This window comes from Calypte anna, chromosome 6 (genome assembly GCF_003957555.1).
Source record: "Calypte anna isolate BGI_N300 chromosome 6, bCalAnn1_v1.p, whole genome shotgun sequence".
In the NCBI taxonomy this organism is placed as follows: Eukaryota; Metazoa; Chordata; class Aves; order Apodiformes; family Trochilidae; genus Calypte; species Calypte anna.
This window is the reverse complement of record NC_044252.1, coordinates 19,008,064-19,028,975: the sequence shown is the minus strand read 5'-3', so window position 1 is coordinate 19,028,975 and position 20,912 is coordinate 19,008,064. Positions and strand designations below refer to the sequence as shown.

Genomic DNA, 20,912 nt, shown 5'->3' with positions numbered 1-20,912 from the left:
GTATTATTTGCAGGTGATACTTTTTATTTGTGTATATATTATACACACATACAGGAAACCCAAGAAGGTATGTTGCCCGGTGCAGTGTCATACTGCATGGAAGATGTACAATGTCTAAGATAGGGTGGGTTTTACATATTATAAAAAGTTCCTATGAATCCTATAAACTATCACTTGGACATATCCTGGTATTTATGTGAAACTATACTAATTTAACCAGGACTCCACACAGAAAAAAAGCCTTCAGTTTCATAGATCCAGTTGCAGGATGGGGCTTTGTACTGCATATAGATGAAAGTACCTAATTTTCTAAAAATTTACAAAGAAATCAGTAGAATAAAGGTAATGTAAAAGTGTCTTTCTCTGCCTCATGTTGAAGCAGGACAAAAATTTCTGGCATAACACAGGGCTGTTCCTGTGCTAAAAGCTAGAAGGACAGCTTATTTCTACCTCTGAACTGTCACACGTCACTTGCATGAATTCTGTGAGTTCCTGTTGAGTCTTCCCATTTTAATTGCAATTATTTAATCTCTAGTGATTTTTTTTTCATTATTCCAAATTAAGCTAGTGAATGTGAAGTCAGGTTTTTTATTATGTTGCAATGAGGTTTAGTAACAGATACTTCTGAAATCCAAGAAACTTTGACCATGAAAGGACGAAATCAGTCAGTGCAGCAAATGCAACTCCAGGAAAGCTTTGTATATCTGTTAAATTATTCCAAATCTGAATTTGGCATGAAAATCTAATACAAACTCAAAGTTTAAATACTGTTTTATTTACATATAACTTGTGCCTCACTTGTGAGAAACCAGTTCTGCTTCTGAAGATCATTTGGTGCAGTTCTGGAAGAAAGCTCAAGTTGATTTTAGAAAACTTTGCATTTTACCTTAAGTTATAGAGTCTTGTGCTCCTGTGCCATATTTAAATTATACCCATGAATGCTGCATATGTTTATACACATTTCTCACAGTTCTAGCATTCACAGATGTTGATCAGCATATAAGACTTATCATACCATGCATGTCAGCTAGTCACACAACCTAATTCTGCAAATTGGCTGCTACCTGTGCTCATAGAGACCCCCAAAATGACAGAGCCTTTTGGTGCTGAGAGCACCTGCAGCAGAAAAGTTAGGAAAAGACATATAATGTGTATTTTTAGAAGCTACTCCCAAACAGTATACTTCTGTTATAAAAAATAGTGGGATTTTATATGAAATTTTATTTGAAAAGAGGAAAAAAATCCCATGTGAACAATGCTACTCTAATAAATTACATTTTCTGATGGATTTTTTTATCCATAGCTGCCTATGCTCTGGTTAGTATTTGGCTTAGTAACTACCTATTCCATAAATATTTACTGTGTGACCAGAAAGATTTTAAACTATGTTTCACAGTTGAAACTTCCCATTTTTTCTTAATAAATACTTTTCCAAAAACCATCTTGAGAAATCATCACTTACTTGACAGGTTTCCTTTATAATTGTTTAGCTTTTATATGAGCATGATTTCAAGCCTCACACGAAGCCAAATATCTTTTATTTTTTGTGCTGTCTGCACATCTGTGACTGATAACTCATTTTGTCCATTGCTACTTCAGTCTACCTTGCATGATAAAGAATGAGATGAAAAGTCAAGAACCAATCTCCAGTCTACCAGCAAATCACAAATTGTTTGCTACTTCATCTTGGTCTTGTTTCAGTCTTTTATTTAGGGTGCTGTTGAATTATGTGCACTGATTTCTCTGATTTCTCCCATTATACTTGCCCACAAACACTCTCTATCAAATTATGTAGATAATGGCTATGTAGTCTTCTCATTATGGACACATTAGGGACATCTGGCTGAGTTTAAGTGGAGTTGGATAACCATGCTAATCTCTTACCAACATTTATTTACAAACACTATACCCTAATATATTGCCTCACAATTGGATCTTGAGAAGGTCATATTTCATGGAATTTTATTTCAGAGCCAGCCAGCTACATGATAATTTTTCTGACTTAACCTATTCTGAAATAATGTGATGGCCCCATGGGAATTCACTGTTAACTCCTTGGTTTAAAGGAAGAAAAACCTGCAAGTGTGTCAGTCACAAGGATTTTATATTCCCAATACCTGGAATAGTGCCCACAGTACAAGGGAGGGTGGTAAGGGTAAAACTGCTTGCTGAAGTAAATAACTGTGCAATCAGTTTGGTTGTTCCTTCAGGAAATTTTACCAGTAGTCAAGCTCTAATGATTTGGGAAGTTCTTAATGCCTATGCCATTTTTGGAAGGTGAACTGAAAATACTGGATTTAAAAGACTGAATTTAACTCTGTTCTCTTGTGAAAATCCCTGTAGTCAATGTCTGTCAGGTAGAGATTCACAAGGACTACAGCTCGTTTCCTACTGTACAAGTATAGCACTCTACTGCACCACATAAAGAACTGGGGTATTTTTAGAAATGAACTCATAATCCTTAATGGAGGAGAGTGTAAAGTCTCATTAGGTGGCTCCCTATGCTGTTTCTTCCTAATTTCACACACTGGACATTTCACAGCGTCTCTGACCATAAGGGCATATTCTGTCCTGGTTCTCTTCTCAGTATTCCTTCTGGCATCAATGGAAGTCCCAGAAAAAAAAACTAAAATAGAACCTTTTATCATATGTACATTGCTACCTTTTAAATAGATTGTTTTTAAAAATCTACTTTCAGGAAAATCTGTTTCTTGTGGCTGACTGGTTGTGTTCTGTGGTTGTAATGGATTTTCTAAACTCCATAATAATTTTGTTTATGACTAAGTATGTAAAGTACTAGAAGTATTACAGAAAATGGTGCTGAAGGCTATTAATGGATGCTTCTGATCCTTGATGCTGCTTAGTCACATTAATATCTAAGACAGAAAACATTGGTAATGGATTTGTATTATATTCAGAACACTACTTCATGATGGTTTTAAAGAAACACAAATATAAAAGAATATGCACTATTCTTGGAAGGCTTATATAAAATACATTCAGAATGCCTAATATTACATCATGTGTACTTTTTTTTTCCTTTGTTGTAATGTCCAGGATTTGTTGGGTTTTTGTTCCTATTTGTTTTCCACTAAAAAAATATTTCAAAATACATGCTTCCTACTAAGTTTTCAGCAAGAAAAAACTCATTCTGTAAGGTAACAAACCAAACAGAAATAGGGACAAATTGTATTATTGGTTTGGAATAGCATTTTACTTATAACTTCTCATGATTCTCTTATTTTAATTCTTTATTTAATAACAGCCACTCAGAGTACACTTGAGGATGAGAAACAGTTATTAGCATAGTTAAGATGTTATATGCTTTGATATATTCTAGTCGGAAGCTAAGTTTCTAACAGCTGTATTTATGTACATGAGCATTACAATATATTGTGTTAATATTCAAGGGGAAATAAAGAATATCCAAAGGACACAAGGAACAAACAGTCCTCAGGCTGTTGTTGAACACTACTGATGATAGCACCCAGAGAAAGCAGAGAAGTCAGCATGCCAAAAATGCAGACAGAATATGAGGCCACAGCAAATCTGAAGAGCCCAGGGGTCTTCCCTTTTAAGGAAATATTTTTCTTACCATGAAACACGTAATGTGTTCCTTCACAGCAGACCCCTGAAAATCCATATGATCTGTCTCTTCTGGCCAAATATACCAAGAATCTTACAAATGTGGTATGCTACTATGATGATCTCAGTTTGTGGCAATTTATCCTTTTGACATCTTCCTATTACATCAGCTTTACCAATGATGACACCAATGTAGAGGTAAGCAGGCAACTGCCCACTGAATGGGCCAGGGCCCTGCATGGGCAGGGCAGAAGTTAAACCAGGTTCAGTGGATGAAAAATCCAAACCTACACCTCTAATGGACTCAGCTGTTAATGTCTCCCTTTCTGCCTAGCAGGTTTTCTCTCTGGTTTGTTAGTAAGTATTGCAAACACCTGCAGCTACCTTTCCTATGCCTGCAGGGCTTCTCCCCTCACCTTTACTGATCTGGAGACCTAAGCATGGTAGTAAAGCTATGCTTTAGAGTCCTATTGATTAGAGTGGCTAAGCATGTTTTTGTGGTCAGGAACTAACCAATAAATGTTGAGGAGTTTGATTCCTCAAGACCAAGCTTGGGTACACAGCCTGACTTATGCTAATGGCAACTTTTTTTCATTACTGGTGACTGAATTCTGAGGCCTGATGCCTTGTCTCTCTTTACAGCCCACTTTAACAAAGCGCTAGAAGGCCAGCATAACCCTATTCATATTCAAGAACTTTTCTGAAATTAACTGTAGCTGCAAAAACCTCCAGCATGCTATACAGTAGTGGCTGTGTATTTGTGCTTTGAAACTGAATTTCTCCAATCAGTTGTGTTAGTGTATTCTATCTTCAAATGTGTTATAGTAGAGAGCAATTTGACCCAAATATGCATATTTATGTTCATCTAACTGTGTATTTATTTTCCAAATAAATTGAAGTGGATGATGGCAATAATTAGACTACTTTTTCCAGTCTCCCATACCTCAAATTAGTTTTTGCATACCCAAAAGTTCTTTTCAACTCAGCCTTACTTTATGCTTCCTACTGAAATATTTCAATAGAAAAGGACTTTCTGACCCATTCTTACTTCCTGTTAGAAGGCCTGGATAGTGACAGCAGTATGTTAGCAAGTTGTCAACCTGCCCAGATGGTGAATATCCAAGAATGCTGAATGAGCTTCAGAATAAACAGGCTGATCTGCTAAGAATACACAGTCCTTCATTAAAAACCATTTATGTGCAAAAGAACAGAAAGTAACAAACAGTGTGTCTATTTTTATAAAACTTTGCAGAATAATCAGCAGTTTCAGACCAGTAAGATACTCATTTATATCTGGTTAAATATCAGAAATGATAATTGAAAATGGAAGGGTAAAATTTCAGGAGAAAGTAGGTAACTAAGCAAGTAGGTAACAGGACAGACTAGTGAAGTTCAGGGTGCAGAAATACAAAATATTATACACAGGAAAAAAACACTTGCAAGGTTTAAAATTAGCTCTAGAGAAGGACAACTTGACATGGTTGTGAGTAGATCAGCAAGACACTGATTTCAATATACGACTACAAGAAAAAGCAAATAATGTTACAAGATGTGCAGGACAGCAGGGAGAGCTCTTGTTGAGAGCAAGAACATGGCATTCAACAAAGACTCCTGCATGGATAAATTACATTAGAATTGTATTTCTGTATTTTAGTACTTAAAATAATTTCTAATTACTAGAGAAGGGGAGGTTCTTTGGACTTCTGTCAGAAGCATCTTGCTGGAGACATTTTGCTCAAGAGGACATCCAAGTAGCCGGATGATGAATGTGCTGCAGTGTGGCATTCCCTATTTTCAATCCTTTGAATCCTTCTCCATTGCTGAGAAATTAGCTCAGCTTTGCTGTTGAGTTTCACTAAGTGATATATATAAGATATACATATGAATTAGCCACTCAGAAACATTTACCATACCGAGAACACAAACACTGAAAAAATCTGGAAGATACCAGCAACATCTGGTTCAAGGGTGTTGACAATTAGAAAAGTCTAGCAAACTGTTCACAAACACTTGAAAATGTAGTTGCACAATTTTGGCTGGCTTCAGCTATGAAAGTCCTGACAGACATAGACTCCCTGGGGAAGAACAGAACTCAGTTCTTTTATAAGCTTATTATTAAAAGTTTAATATTAGAGTTGCAGAAATACCAGTTGCAAAGTACCTTAGAATTAACCAGGTAGTAATATTGTCTTGTGAGGTAGTGATTTCTAAAATACAAGAACAGATTGCCAATTTTGGAAACAAACAAACAAATAAAAACAAAAATTAAACAAACCAAACAAACAACAAAAACCCAAACCAAACCAAAACAAAAAACCCCAACCAAACAAAAAAACCACAAAGAAATTAACAACTCCAAATTTCACAATTTCCAAATAACTGTGAAATTGTAAAACCCTGTCCTGCTACCTTTTGTCCTCCATATACATCAATATAATGATCCTGCCCATTCGGGAAGAACACCAGTAAATCCATTGCTCCAGAGTGCAAAAACAGGAGAAGAAAAAACACAGAGCTGAAACAGAAACAATAGATTGTGATCAAGAAATCTGTTTAGTTTTGGAAGGTTTAATTGCACCCGTGAATGTCTAAATTGTCTGATATACAAAAAACTACTGAAAAGAGAACTTAACTTTAATGTTTACATTTGAATGCATTAGCTATCTGGATTATAAACTGCAAACACCAATAAAAATCCACTGCTTTTAAATAATCCATATGTGCTGGCATTAGTCCAGTCTTAAATCCTGTCTCAACCTTCTCCTGAGCACTATTTAAGATAACAATAACTCCTTCAAACTAAATTCACTTAAAGGCTGAGACCAAGAAAAAATAACTGGTACAGTAGCCGCTAGGAAAGCTCTGCCTTTCTACACAGGGTTCTGGAATACATCAAACTGCAGCAGCAGTACTACAATCATACTGTATTAACTTCAACCAAATAGGAAATAAGTATTTGTTCCAGAATTGCAAATAATTTCAGAATTTCTGCAGTTATAGGGAGAGCAGTGACACTATCAAAGGACCAAAGAATAAGAAAAAAGGAAGTTAATTTCAAGTATTTCACAGAAAATCCTAGTACTGGGCCGGTTGTGACTGCTGTCTACAAGTATGCATAAATGTAACTATGTGAAATCACAAATTAATCAGTTAATTCAACGATGTGAACATTCAGCTATGGTACAGTGATATCACTATATACATACAACCAGAGCCCTGTCAAGCCATTAAATTGCAAAGTCCTGTTTTCCTGTCTGAAAGTACCTTGCAGCCTTCCTTGTGCCTGTGCAAGAAGCACGCAGCCCAGAAGCTGCTCTTGGAAGGAGCGAGCAGACCTATGTGTGCCTCAACTGTGTTCCTTGAGTACAGCTTCAGACTGGAGGCACTCCTCCCAGAGACAAGGCCAACTCAGCAGGGTCTTGAGGACTACAGGTCCTGCATTTCGGAGCATTCCCAGTTTTGCTGGTATTTCAGAGGGAGTAGTCAGCTTGTGTGTCATCAAAATCAAGCTCACTTAGCGTCCACTTGCTGGGGTGCCAGGAACAGATTGCAGAGATCAACACACTGCAAAAGCTTGGTCAGCCCATTCCTTAGGGGCTGCCACGCTGGCACTGTTAGCAGGATCTGAGCTAGATGAGGTTATGGGGATGTAAAAATAACCATTTGGAGTTAGACCAGGGTTCACGTGCTCCAGTGCCCTTTCTACTTGGCCTGAAGAGATGCTTATAAAAAAAGAGTATGAGAATTAATGTACAAAGATTTCCCAGTATACCCTCTATGCCTTCAGCAATGGAGGCAAAGAAACTGTGCTTCCTGCCTTAAGGAAGTATTCCTGTGGAGAGCTCAATGCCCAGAATGAATACATCCTCCATGCATGGCAGCAGCAGGAGTTTCTACAGCGAGGAATGCTGCCCTGCGTTTCAGCTCCTGCAGGTAATAAAGCAGCACTAACTTCACTTCAAAACCAATGAAAACAGGACAGACTCCACTTATATCTGTTGCTCTGACAAATGGAAAGGATTTGTAACCCATAAAAACAAGTTAGAGTTGCATTTCAGATCGCTCTACCTTTTAATATACCGGTAGAAGCAAATCAAGAGGCTCAGTTGTCCTCACATGTTGCAACAAGATGAGAGGTGCACAGGCTGAATCATGGTAGTGCTTTGTAAATATCATATTTATTAAAAATACCATTCATATACAAATATATATATGTATCATAGAATCCCAATACACTAATACCGATCCATCACATGTAACAAGGTTATGTATGTGATACGTAATTTTTATTCTGGAGAAAAGTAGAATAATCTTTTTCACATAAGGCATATAAACAAATTCTTAATAATTCACAGGAATCATTAAGGAATAGGATTTTTTTCCACATTCATAGAAGACAGGAGTAAGGAGACCTGAAGAACAGCCTTCTTGACCTGAAGAGCATCCCCAGGCAGGTATCTTACAGAACTGAAACTGTACTGTGAAGAACCAAGAAATTCAGTCAATTGAAATAGTTCCCTCCCCTTCCACAAAGATAACCTACAATCAGTCATTCCTATTGATGAGAGAAACCCAAAACCAAACAGTTAAACTGACAGTGAAAAAATATAATTGAACAAAATATTTTATTTAAGCAGCTACAAATGCCATTTTATAACAAAACAAAACAAGTGTGAGCAATTTCTATTTTCCTGTACTCCATGGGAGCTCTAATACTCAATGACACTCAAGCTGTACTTCTGCTGTTTGATTTTTGTCCTGTATTGCCTGCCAGAAAAGAAATGTCTGGAAAACCACCATGAACTTCACAGTTATACAATTTTTTACTTGTCTTTTCTCTACACAGTGCTGACTGCTATGAAGAAGGAAGAAACTACTTCCCTTTGTTTACTACCAATTCTCTGAGTAATTTAGAAAATTTAGGTATTTCATTATTACATTATTTCTATTCTTAGCATGATGTGGAATCTTAACTGATACATGCTGTTCTTGAGTGGACACAAAATTATTAAAAAAAAGGAGAAAGACTCAGATAGCTGTTTTATTAAAATATTAAAATAAAAGAGAGGGGGGCTGCTTTGCTTTTTTTGTTTGTTCATTTTGTTTGTTTGTTTTTCCCAAGATATACTGGATTAACAGCCTTTTCAACATGCTTAAGGAGACCAAAAAAATTACATGATATTTTAAATTTAAGAATCATTAATTTAAGATCTGCATAAATTCTTCAGATGTTTATGTAAAATACAAGAAAGAAAACACTAAGCTTACAGTGTTCAGTGTATCTGGAAAATTATTTTTAATTCATCTTCTCATGAGTGCTAGCTAGGGAGACTTGGTTGCTCAGCAAACAGTAGTTAAGCCATGTGAAGATAGAAACAATGCTACATGACCTTTATGTGGCCAAAATCAGCTAAGCAGCACTTCTTTAACATAGGATTGAAAGCACACTAACAAGTATAGAAGCAGAATTTTAATATTGTCCTACTTACTCATTATTTTTCAGAAGTAAAAAAAAGAAAAAAAAAATTCCAGAAACCACAGAATTTTTGTGTTACATTCATTTTATCTGAATGTACTTGTCTTGATACCTTCAGTCTTCTGAACAGCAACTGCTAATAGAGCAATCTGGAAAAAAGCAGTAAAAAAAAGTCCCAGGATCTCTCCATTACTCTCACACTGTAATTTTAGGATTCCCTGTATTACAATGTTCTGGACTATTGCCTATTATTCTGGTACTATTCAGTACAACCACCAACTCAGGAGGAAGAAGACTGTGATACAGACCTGTGAACACACGCTTTGACACAAGATTAAACATTTGTACAACAGTTGTCTACATACAAGGGGAAGCAATTTATGGTGATGGTAAAGCTGAGTATCATTCACTGTCCACCTTAACAGGGAAGATGAAGAATACAGAACTCTTCTAGTACAGAAGATAGATATAAAAAAACATTAAGACATGCAATTGAATTCTGATGGAGCAGCAGCAGCTCAAACAGACCAGATCTTCACTGAGCTGTGAGACTACAATGGCTCATTCAGCCATTCAGTTCATAAACATTATTTTTTTAATTTATTCTCTTTTTACTGAGGATGACTGAACTGGAGCACACTGACCAGGGAGATGGTGCTGTCTCCATCCTTGGAGATATTGAGAACTGGGTTACAGGGACACAGTTCTGAACTCTCGCTGACCCTGCTTTGAGCAGTGGGGTTCAGACTAGACAACCTTTCAAGGCACCAGATATGCCCATTAGTGTCAGCTATTCTATGACTCCTAAACCACTCTAGTTTGATCAGAAGTTTGAATGAATGACCAGGACAATGAAACTCCTTGGTGCTGCAATAATCATCTGTTTTATGGCACTCAGGTGCAGAGGTAAACGATTATTACAATGCACTTAAGAGATGGATCCATTTCAGAAGCTGATAATTATCTTTTTTATTTTTTGTTAAACCTTTTCAGAAGGAAAGGAACATTCATTGTGTTACTTCCTTTGCACTAGCCTATATGAGTTTTAAGGAATTTATAGCTAGACAACATAATTCCCAAATTAAGATCTTAAAAATGGTTTTACAGAATTAGCATTTTTACAGAATAAAAGCCATCAATATGGATTTATTTTCATTCAAATCTTCTACTATTTTATAGCTTGAGCAGTACAAAACTGTGCTGACATAGCCATGTCAAGATCAAACTGAGATGTCACTAGAGTGTTCCAGGTGTAGAACCCAGAAATCCAGCCTTCGGCCTTTTCTGCCCAGGCTCTGCAGAGCCAGTGCTTATGGTAGGTCAGAAAAAGGAGAAGTAGTTCAGTTCCAGGGCTCCCTGGGTTTATAATATTTAGTTCTCACTAAATCTCTGAAAGGCTGTGGTATTTCAAAAAGCTTATTAGGATATCTCAGCTGTAGATGAAAGAAATTATGTGACAGTGGATAAAGTTCTTATAATCTCATAGAAAACTCCCACGGTTCTCCACATAACTCAGATAATCACTTTGTCATTTGCACCTGTTTCTGTTAAGAGTGTCTGAAAAGCCAGCAAGAGGAGCTGGAGACAGCACTTATAGGCAGGGAGATGGAAACCAAATACCAAGGCTCCCTCAGTAGGCATGCAGACCCAGACCAGTGACTCCTTACAGCACATTATTAAGTACCTGTCAGGTCTATGACTCAGTCTGGAATGAAGCACTGACAAAAACTGTATGCCTAAATTCTGGGTGAGGATGAGCAAAGTACCTAAGATAACTGTGTGGAGAGCTGTGACTATGCTGGAGAAGGTGGTGCTCTCTCTGTGTTTACAACAAACCAGAGAAATGCCATTCTAGATGGTGCTGCAGTTTCATTTTCAATGGCCAAATTGCTCTTGTTCACTAAAGCTTATGAACTTTGGACTTATGAATCTTACAAACTTTGAATCTTATGAATCTTATGAACTTTGGACTAAGGGAAGATACTAAAGGAAGTCCTTACTCCTCTGCTGTTGGTTGCAAGCTGATAATGTGCTGGAGAAGCAGCTAGTTCTGAGGCCACTATTACACAGATGAGGCTTAATCTGTACTCAAAAGGCCTGCATAAAACATTGACCTGTCACATTTATGCAGCTACTTAATTTTCCAATCTAGGGCAGCATGACTGCAAATTACATTTGTCTACTGGTTAGTTTGGGCAGCTGCAATTGCTCTGTCATTTTGGAAGTGCTCTCTTTAATCAGAGAAGAGAGTTGTATTTTACAAGCAGAACTTGGACGCTCTCAAGCTGAGACAAGCCTGGCAGTTTGACCAGGAGCAAACAGAACACTGTGTGTATCTTGGCATAAACAAACACTGCCTTTGGATATTGCCTTTCAGAGCCAGACATGGTGGTGGTGGGGAAGGAAGTGGAGGAGGTTGTTGCAATCTCTTTCAAACACTCTACAGTACGGTATTTGGCACTGTGGCACTCAAAACTTCAGGTTTCCTAATGGCAGAATTGCAAAAGAAATACATAATCTGCATATTTTAACAAAGTATATAAACAAATTTTGTTCAGTATCTGTACTATGGACTAAAATGAATGTCTCTTGTTTCCTTCACTGAAGTTAGCCAGCTGGCTCTGCCATTGCTGGGTAACTCACCTGATGACAGCAAAGACCACTCTGTGATGGTGTGTGCTCTGCAAGCCTGCTTCATGCTCACCTGCCAGGAGATGTGCCACTTCCCCCTGGGGACCTTGGGATTGCCACCCCAAAGTGGCTGGTGAGAGGCAGAATCTCTGCTGTCTTTCTCCAAAACTTCTCTGGGAAGGTACAGCTCTAACTGTGTGTTGGCAATTCATGGAACATGGACCTAAAAAAGCTGCCTTGTATTACAGAGGTGTGAGTTTCTTGGGAAAGCAGTGGGCTGTCAGGTGTATTTGCACTTCCTTCTCCTAAATCGAACCAAACTCTGAGGGACAGGGAAGTACATCAGGCAAAAGTAACTTATTGTTGTCATTCTCCCCTTTGCAGACATGCAGCTGCCATTGTATCTCCAGAGGAAAGACCTAAGCTAACCTAACCTAAGCTACCTAACCTTTTACTAAAATAGTAAAAGCTCAGTAAAGCTTTTTTGGACTTTGTGGAGAAGCATGCTGACTGGAGCTTTAAGAAAAGTAATTTATATCTAGTGAAACAAATATTTACTGGTTTTCTTTACAGCAAGAGGAGTTCAGATAACGTAAATCTTAAAAAGAATCTTGGTTTCAGCACAAACTTTTAAATGGATTTCTTTTCTCTAATAACTGATATAACATGTCTAATTTTTAGTTAAGAACAATTTACGTAATAATTCTGGTCATATTAATCAAGTGCTAGCTCTGAGATAATGAAATATTTATGGCCTCTGGTGTGTTAGCGTGAACTACAAAATGAGGCAGAGACAAGGAAAGCTTGAAATAGCTTTTATGAGGTAGCTTGAGGGAAAGCTTGAAATAGTTCGTGTGAAATAGTTTGTATTTACCATTTAGTACTCATTTTGTTGAAGCTGTACATTATATATTTCCCTTAAGAAATAAACACTAACTTATGCAGCTAAAAGATTAGTGATCATAAATCACTTAATTGAATAGAAATTCCTCCCCATTTTAACTATTGATAACAGCTTAACTTGCACAAAAAGGAAGAATTTTAGCATTTAAAATTTATTCTGCTTGTTTTTTTCTGCACTCCGGATGTGTAAAAAGTGGCTACTCCTTCACACTGTATTTCTTTGCACCAGCCCGCCTTTCAGATTCCCCTGCCCAAAGCCATAGGTGGCACTGGATTTTTTCAAGGAAAACGTGTCACCAGACGGTGGTAAAATGATTTTTGTACGCTACTAATAATCCTGTAAGGCTTTCCACATGCACACAGGATTACTAAATCGCCCATCAGGTTCCCATTTCCATTCTGACCTCTATGAACGCAGCTGGTGCAGGCAGCTTCCAGCGAGATGCTGCTGCCGCTGCTCACAGACACGGCAATTAAATGGTAATGGGCCCACTGAACGAAAGCCGAACTATTTAAGTCGGTAACGAGATTGGAACAGCAGGATTTCAAACTGTGACACAGAGTATGGAGAAGCTGTCATAAAAGCCTAATTAGCTCGGTGCAGATCCCGCCTAAGTAGCAGGCTGATAGCGGGTACTGTGCGGTTATCACTCCCATGCGCTCTAACAGTTACATACTTTTATTTCAGGCGCTCAGATGACACAACAACGCCCCGAAAGAAACTGCGCCATCATTTGCCAGTTTTATTTCCTTACAAGCTCACCACTTCGAAAGTTGGCCAGCAGCAGCCGCGCCTGCAGCCGCCCCGCCGACCAGCGCCCCCCTGGCGCCACCGGCCGCGCCTTTCGACTCCCAGCTGGGCCTGGGGCTAGGACCGGGACCGGCCCCGCTCCGCTTTCCGGCGAGATGAGAGCTCCCCCTCCCGAGGCTCGGTAGCCTCGCTTCTCCACGCCGCTTCCCGGCGCGGCTCAGGCCCCTCTCCCGGTCGAAGCTTTCCGCCTCCCGCGAGTTTTCCTCTCAAGGAGCCGCCGCAGTCTGAGAGGCTGCTGGGGAGAAGCTGGCAGGGCACTGCCTCCCGTCCCGGGAGGGGCGTTTGACTCCCTCTGGGCTTTCAGGCAGGGATCTGAACTGGGCTGAAGACCAGCAACCCGCCTCACTTCAGGTGGGGGCCCCGACCCGGTGGTGCCACCCCACCCCGCGGTGCACAGCGCCAGCGCTCCGGGGCGGGGGAAAGGAAGGAGCCGGGCGGTGCTGGGCGGGGGTACCGCATGCGCATGAGGCCAGGTGCTAGCCGGCCGGTGAGGAGCCGGTACCTCCCGCGGGCAGCACGGCGTCCTCATGGTGCCGTGTCAGGGCTCCGAGAGCGTCGCTGTTCCGGCAGCGTGCGGAAATGAGCCAGAGGTGCCGCTGAGCCGAGAGGACGGTGCGGGTACGGGGCAGCCTTGCCTGCGCCTGGATCCCGGCATGGAGGCGGCGGGCGCCGAAGAGCGCCGCGGTTGTGGCTGCTGCTCGGGCTTGTCCTGGCCGCGCTGCTGCAAGGCACCTGGTGAGGAGGGGGAGCCTAGCAAGCGGGGCAGGGGGGGCTGCGCTCTCCTGGATGGGCTGCCCGCTTTCGGGTTGACATTGCCGGCAGGGCGGAGGAAGAGGAGGCGACCCCGAGGGCAGCGGGGATCATCGCACGCGGCGGCGGGGCGCGGAGGGAGCTCGGGCGGCCTCAGAGCGCGCCCGGCACCTCTGCCCGCCCCGCCGCCGGTTGCTCGGGGCGTCAGGCTGTAGTCTGGCCGCCTCCGAGCCGTCCCCGGCTGTGGCGGCTCACAGCTGGTGCCCAGTGAGGGACATCGGTCCCCCTGCGAGGGATTCGGCTTCGCCGTCCTCATCCCTCTCCTCTTTACCGGACTAGCCGGCCCCTGGCGAAGAAACCGAGTAACGCGGGCGGGACGGGCAGCCCGGGTGCCCGTACCCATGCTCGCTTCAGGCCCGGGCTCGGCGCTCACTACCCGGGAGCGGGCGCAGCGCTCCGCTCACTCCTATGCCTAGGGGTGGGCTGCTCCTCGATCGCTTCTATGAGAGCTTCGGTAGCTTCTTTTCCCTCGGAAAAATAGAACTTATGTTGCTAGAGTTTTAAAGTAAGACTTGGCAGGTTTGGATAAAGGGAGTTGCCTTCTGGCAGTGTGAACTTCTGGCACTTTGAATGTGTTGTGAAGGGGTGAGAGTGCTGTTCAACAAGTCCATGTACTTGCAACTGTGACTTTCCTTGGTAATTCTTACCTTGCTTCAGTGTTAATGTTTGCTTTATTTTGTCTTAATCTGTTCTTCACTTGTTGGTCATTTTGAATTGTTAAAGCCACAAACGTACTGTGAAATACCCAATTTTTTTTGTAAGTTTAACATGGCTTTCTTTCAAAACATAAATGCTATCTCAAAGTAATTTTTGAAGTTACCTGAAGTACTTTAGCATGTGTAAATTTTAAACAACTTCAGTGAAAAATGTGTTTCTCATTAAACGTGGATTATAATTGACTTTCCAGCAGAAAGTGGATAAAATGGTGAACTTACTTAGCTAGTGACTGCAGAGAGGCCAGAGGAGAGATCATAAACTTCACCAGTGAAATTTGTGTTAGTATCACTTCTGAAGAAAACTTGGGAAAATAAAAACAGTGTTTGAAATCTTTGCATTTATACTTTGGTTTCTTTGGTAGTTTGTCTAGCAAAATGTTGATTGAGTCAATGGCTGGACTGTATGAATCATACCTTAGATCTTGTCTGCATGACCATGATTAGTTCATATGTAGGCTGTTTTGCTCCTGGTGCTTTCCTGAAATGTGAGAGACCTGATCTTCTGCTTCTTATGGTGTGAGGAATGGATCACCCTCTTCTGGCATTCCTGAAGGTGTGAGAGAATCATCTCACTGACCATCTTCCCATAGCCAATACTCTTTCCCCAAGACACATGTATGTGAGAAGTGTGATTTTCTTCACTGTATACATTTTGCAAATATAAAAACTGTTTGAAGAAAGCATGACATGAACGTGCAAACTAAAATAATATACTCAGAAAATGCTTTGCAGTGGGAAGTATTTGACTAGATTCCTGAAACAGGAGTGGAAGATTGTTTGAAAACTTTACATGTGAAGATGGTCAGGGAATAAAACCGGACAACCAAATTTTGAATCCGTAGCCACTCATAAAGAGAACTTGCGTACTACTTGAAACTCTGTTTTTAGAATGCTTCACTTTTTAAAAGCAGCATGAGTGCCTGAATAGTTTGTTGAAATTGGGCTAGCGTTTGGAGGCTTAATATTTTGTGGGGTGGGAATGTTATCTTGACCTAACTTCTCTTGACAACATATTTTGAAATAAGTACTCTTCAGAACTGTAATTCATTTTTTTGGTGGAAGAACTTGTACCATTTTATTTTTACAAGGAAATAAAACACTTTCTCATTTCACCGAGTATATTCTTTGGCGATATAAGATGTTGATGGCTTAAATTCTAGTATTACTGTTTCTGATCAGCTTGATATATTGGGTAGCTTACAAAAATTAGTTCCTTCTGTTTTTTCTTGGTTCCTTCAGATGCAAAGCTTAGTTCAGGGTACAAGACCCTTTCAGCTTACTTTGCTTCAATTTGCTTTGTTTTACCTTTCAACACTTCCATTATTTAGATTGGCTTCATTCTGTAGTAATCAGACAGGCTATCATGCCTGAAATAAAACTTAATAGTTCTGTTTGTTCTGTGTTCATCCATAAGCCAGCCTGGGTTTGGATTTCCCATTTCAGTTATAGGCCAGGCTGATTCTGCTTGCTTTAATATTGGACATGATGTTGATTTTGTAGTTCTGTTGTGTGACTGTGTGGATTAGGATGTTACGCAATTCAGGAATATTTTAAAAATCCACTCTGTTTCATAGTTGATAGATGTCCCAGTCCAGTGTTCAATTGTGTGAAGTTTTTATACTCACTTTTATGTAAGTTGCTGTTGCTAGATAGAAATATTTCACGTAGAAACTGTCATTCAGCTTCAGTGTGACAGGATTCCTTGAAAAGCAGGCTTTCTGCCTACTTTAAATTCTGGTTGCAATTATAAAACCTGGGCCTCTAAAACTACTAAAGCCAGAACCAATGCTGCACACAATGTATCAACCAAAGGCTCAGCTCTTGGGTGGAAATACGCAGTTTTTCAGCCTTGAGTGCTGATGTGAAGGAGGACCAAAATGGTTTGTGACAAGATTTATTAATTAAAAAAAAAAAAACAAACTAACCACACACCCAAATTTAAAAAAAAAACAAGCCTCAAAGCCATATTTAGTTGCTAAGCAACTCACAGCAGTGCCCTGATGATTGTTTTAGAGAATCTGTAAGGCTCATATGTTCCCACACTAATGTGAGATGAGGCACCCTTTTATCAAAACACTGCTTCAGGGACTTGGAGTTCTCCCTCTTATCTTTAGACTGTGTAGTAGAAGAAAAGGCAACTCCCCATTTTTACACAGGCAGAAAGAAAAGAGATAGTGAGGTAACACCCCACTCAAATTCTTAGATGGTTCCCTTTTTTGTGGTGTTCACCTATAGGTTCAGCGAAAAGACTGTTCCTCCTAAGGACCAAAGTAGTAACAAAAGGCTGGTTTCTTCCCAGACAGTGCTGAGGTCAGCAATTAACTCACTCTGCTTTTGGTTTGGTTTTGTTACTTGGTCTTTTTTTAGTAATTGAAGGTAGGGACTGGAATGAGGAAGATTATGTCCCTGAAGAGAGCCTGAGGCAATGGGGAAGCTTGAGTTAGAAACCATTGATTTGAGAAACCACTTCAGAAAGACAGTAGGACAAATAAACATAAGCTAAGGTAAAACTAAGGTCTTCATGGAACTCTGATAGGCCTGCTTAAAGTGCTGATACCTATGAAATTAATCACTTAAATTTCTTGCTTAAAAAGGTGTTTGTTTATTTGAAGAAAAGATTTAGATTCTTATAGCAAGTTGAAAGTGTTACATGAAATTTCTGCAGGTCTAGGCCAATTTAGTGTGATCTAGTGGCAAAGTAAATGTAAGGTATAACAAAAGTGAGGTCTGTGCAATTTTTATGTGTGTGTGCTTGTGAGAAAAGAAACAATAGGTTTTTATGAACCTTATTTAGCATAGTAAATAATCAGATGATTCTCAAGGTAATAAGTTTGTGTTTCAGTGTCTGACCGTGGACCACCTTGCAATTGGTTGCATTTATTGATCCTTGGGCAGTGGTCAGAATCATATGATTAGTCCTCTAGTGAATGGCCCAAATTAGTGAACAAGTCTGATGCCTCCAATAACTAAAGCCTAATAACTCATATAGAACTGTGAGAAGTTTGTATCCAAAGTGTTTGAGTTCATCTCTTATCTCCTGTTTTAAGAAAAAAAAAGGAAACCTGTGGTGGTCAGTGAAACTTAACTTCAAGGTAGGTCTGCTAAATATGTGTAGTATTTGAATCTGGTTTTTTTTGCCTCCCCTGTCCTCTACCACAAGAATAGCTTCAAATGTGTAGAGCTATCTGACCTGAGAAGTCTTCTAATAGATCATTATTAACTGGAATTTATCTGTTGCAGGAACAAAGAAGAAAGATGCATGTCCAGGACTTGGTCTGTTTTATACTGTACTGTCTGCCTTCCTCTTCTCAGTGGCTTCTTTGTTTCTTAAAAAAATAGAAGATGTACATTCAGTGGAAGTGAGTGCAATTCGATGTGTTTTCCAAATGGTGTTTGTACTTCCTGGTCTAATATACTACAAGTAAGTGTGGAAAATGTTTAAAGTTACTTCTTAGAAATGCACATAGAATTATCACTCAAATTATGTTGCAATATTATTTTAACTCAGACTTGTTTTGCTTTGTATTAGTTTTTAGTTTCTTAACAAAATTCAGAAAACTGAAAATCTTTGACTCCCTGGATTATAGAGGCTTCTACAGGGATTGTATCAAATGTATTGATTTTCCATGAAGTTATGCTCAGTAACATTAATGTGATATTTCTGTTTTTCAGAACAGGGTTTTTGGGACCAAAAGGTAAAAGAGTTTTTCTTTTCTTCCGAGGATTCCTTGGCTCTAGTGCAATGATTCTTCTCTACTATGCTTTTCAAGTCATGCCACTAGCTGATGCCACTGTCATAACTTTTAGCAGTCCTGTTTTCACATCGTTGCTGGCATGGATCTTTCTCAAAGAGAAATATAGTATTTGGGATCTTCTGTTTACTCTCTTCGCAATCACTGGAGTGATTCTAATTGCCAGACCACCATTTCTGTTTGGGTCAAATGTTGCGGGGATTGAAGGAAGTTACACAGATCACCTTAAAGGAACTATAGCAGCAATTATGAGCACAGTATCTGGAGCTTCCACTTTTGTTATAATAAGAAAGGTGGGAAAATCTGTACATTATTTTTTGTCAATTTGGTATTATGCAGTCATTGGTTTCATTGAATGTGTTATAGCATTATTTGTTATGAATGAATGGCGTCTGCCGTATTGTGGTAAAGATAGGGTTCTTCTAGTATTAATAGGCTTGTTAGGGTTAGGGGGTCAGATATTTCTCACAAAAGCTTTGCAAATAGAGAAAGCTGGACCTGTAGCCATAATGAAAACAATGGATATAGTGTTTGCTTTTATTTTTCAAATTCTTTTTCTCAATAATCCCCCACCTTGGTGGACTGTGGGTGGTGCCCTTTGTGTGGTAGCCAGTAGTTCCGGAACTGCCATCCGTAAGTGGCGACAGAGCTTGAAAAAAGCAAAGCAGAATGAAATTTAACAAGACAGACAGTAATACATTACAGAAACAAGTGATCTTGATATATATAAAAATATTTATTTTGATTTATTTTAAGTGTCATTTACCAAATTGTAGTACAAAGTCATATCAAATAACTTGATTTAAAAACAAAACAAGCAACCAAAACTGACGTTTCAACAACTGGTTAGGTCTATGCTTTTCTTTCTCATAGTTACGCATGCAATTATGAGAAGTAGAAAGATATTTAAAAGTGGCTTGCTTCCTATCAAAAGTGGACAATAGTTGTTTTTTGGGTTTTTTCCTAAAGTTTGTGATTCTCCACTTCTTAGACTCTTTATTCTGCTGAACAATGGAAATCAGTCTCCTAAACTAATTTAATGAATGATATTCTGTGCTTGGTTACCAGAGGGATTGCAGTGCAAAAGTTAGAAGGGAATGACAAATTAAAATCCTGTAGGCATCCAGCTTTTAGAGAACGGATAAAGCTTGCACATTTACAAGCTTTCTGATTTTTTTTTTTCCCCCCCCCACAGGAATGATGCCAAATGTTCTTTAAAATTTTGATTCTGAAAGAACAAAAGTATAGGTATTTCATCTTTCCAAGTAATATCTACTGAAAGCTAACACGGGGAAGTTATCTATTGGGGTTGCTTTCCTTTTTTAAAAAAACTAAGTTTTTGCACTTGCTTTACAGATACAATGAAACAACATAATCACCTTTATATTTTTTATGTGATTTTCCCAATAAACATTTCTTTAGTTGCTGTACTCTCAGTGTTGAGAGACTGTGTTAAATTGTATACCACTCATAAATTCTTGTGGTATGGAATGTTATGCTGTAGCTGCACTTTATTCTATGCAAAATATTATATTTTTAGGTATTTAATACAGGTTATTTTCAATGCTGCTTACCAACCTTTTTTCTGTATTCTTTTGTACAAAAAGCTCTTTTTGAGACCAAGTTTAAGTCGTCTTGGCCTTCATCAATTAAGGAGAAGCTTTACTGTAATTCCTCCTATTAAGTAATACAAGACTGCAGAGTAATTTCAGTTTCAAAGAAAATGCAGGTTGGCGAGGTCATGGCAGATATTCTACAGAACAGGTTTGAGGAGAGCTTCGTGGGAGTGTGAAGCTGTGCCTACACATTTCATGATGTGGAGGTGGCACTGGGGGCAGCTTCAGCCCCAGTTCTCCAGCTGGCCCTTTGAAATCTGCACTTAGTCACTTCTCTTACACATCATCTCACTTTATCTTGAAACCTACAAATACAAAGGAAAAAGGCTTATGTTATTGATCTTGGTGTCCTCAGTGTTTGAGGAGGAATGGGTGATTTTCCCAAATAGATACTTGAGATTATAAACTGGGGTTGTTTCTTCTGCTCAGCCATTACTGCAATTGAGCAACAGCTTTAATGGAAGGGAGGGAAAATAAACTGCATTTTTTTACTGCTTCACTTCATATTTGAATTGACACTTACCAAGGTGTGGTTCCAAAGCAGTTCAGATTGATGTAAACTTGGGATGTCAGCTAGTCCTGGTCCCTCTGTTGGCTTAGTGCTTGTGTTTC

General features: G+C 39.4%; 1 protein-coding gene across 1 annotated transcript; it reads left to right on the top strand.

The window, feature by feature from the left end:
- Window positions 1-13,863: 13,863 nt before the first annotated feature.
- Window positions 13,864-20,192, top strand: SLC35G1 (solute carrier family 35 member G1). The gene is given in 4 exon segments (XM_030453665.1): window positions 13,864-13,905; window positions 13,907-14,141; window positions 18,173-18,353; window positions 18,605-20,192. Coding segments are annotated over 4 exon segments (1,218 nt in total). The 3' UTR covers window positions 19,365-20,192.
- Window positions 20,193-20,912: the final 720 nt, after the last annotated feature.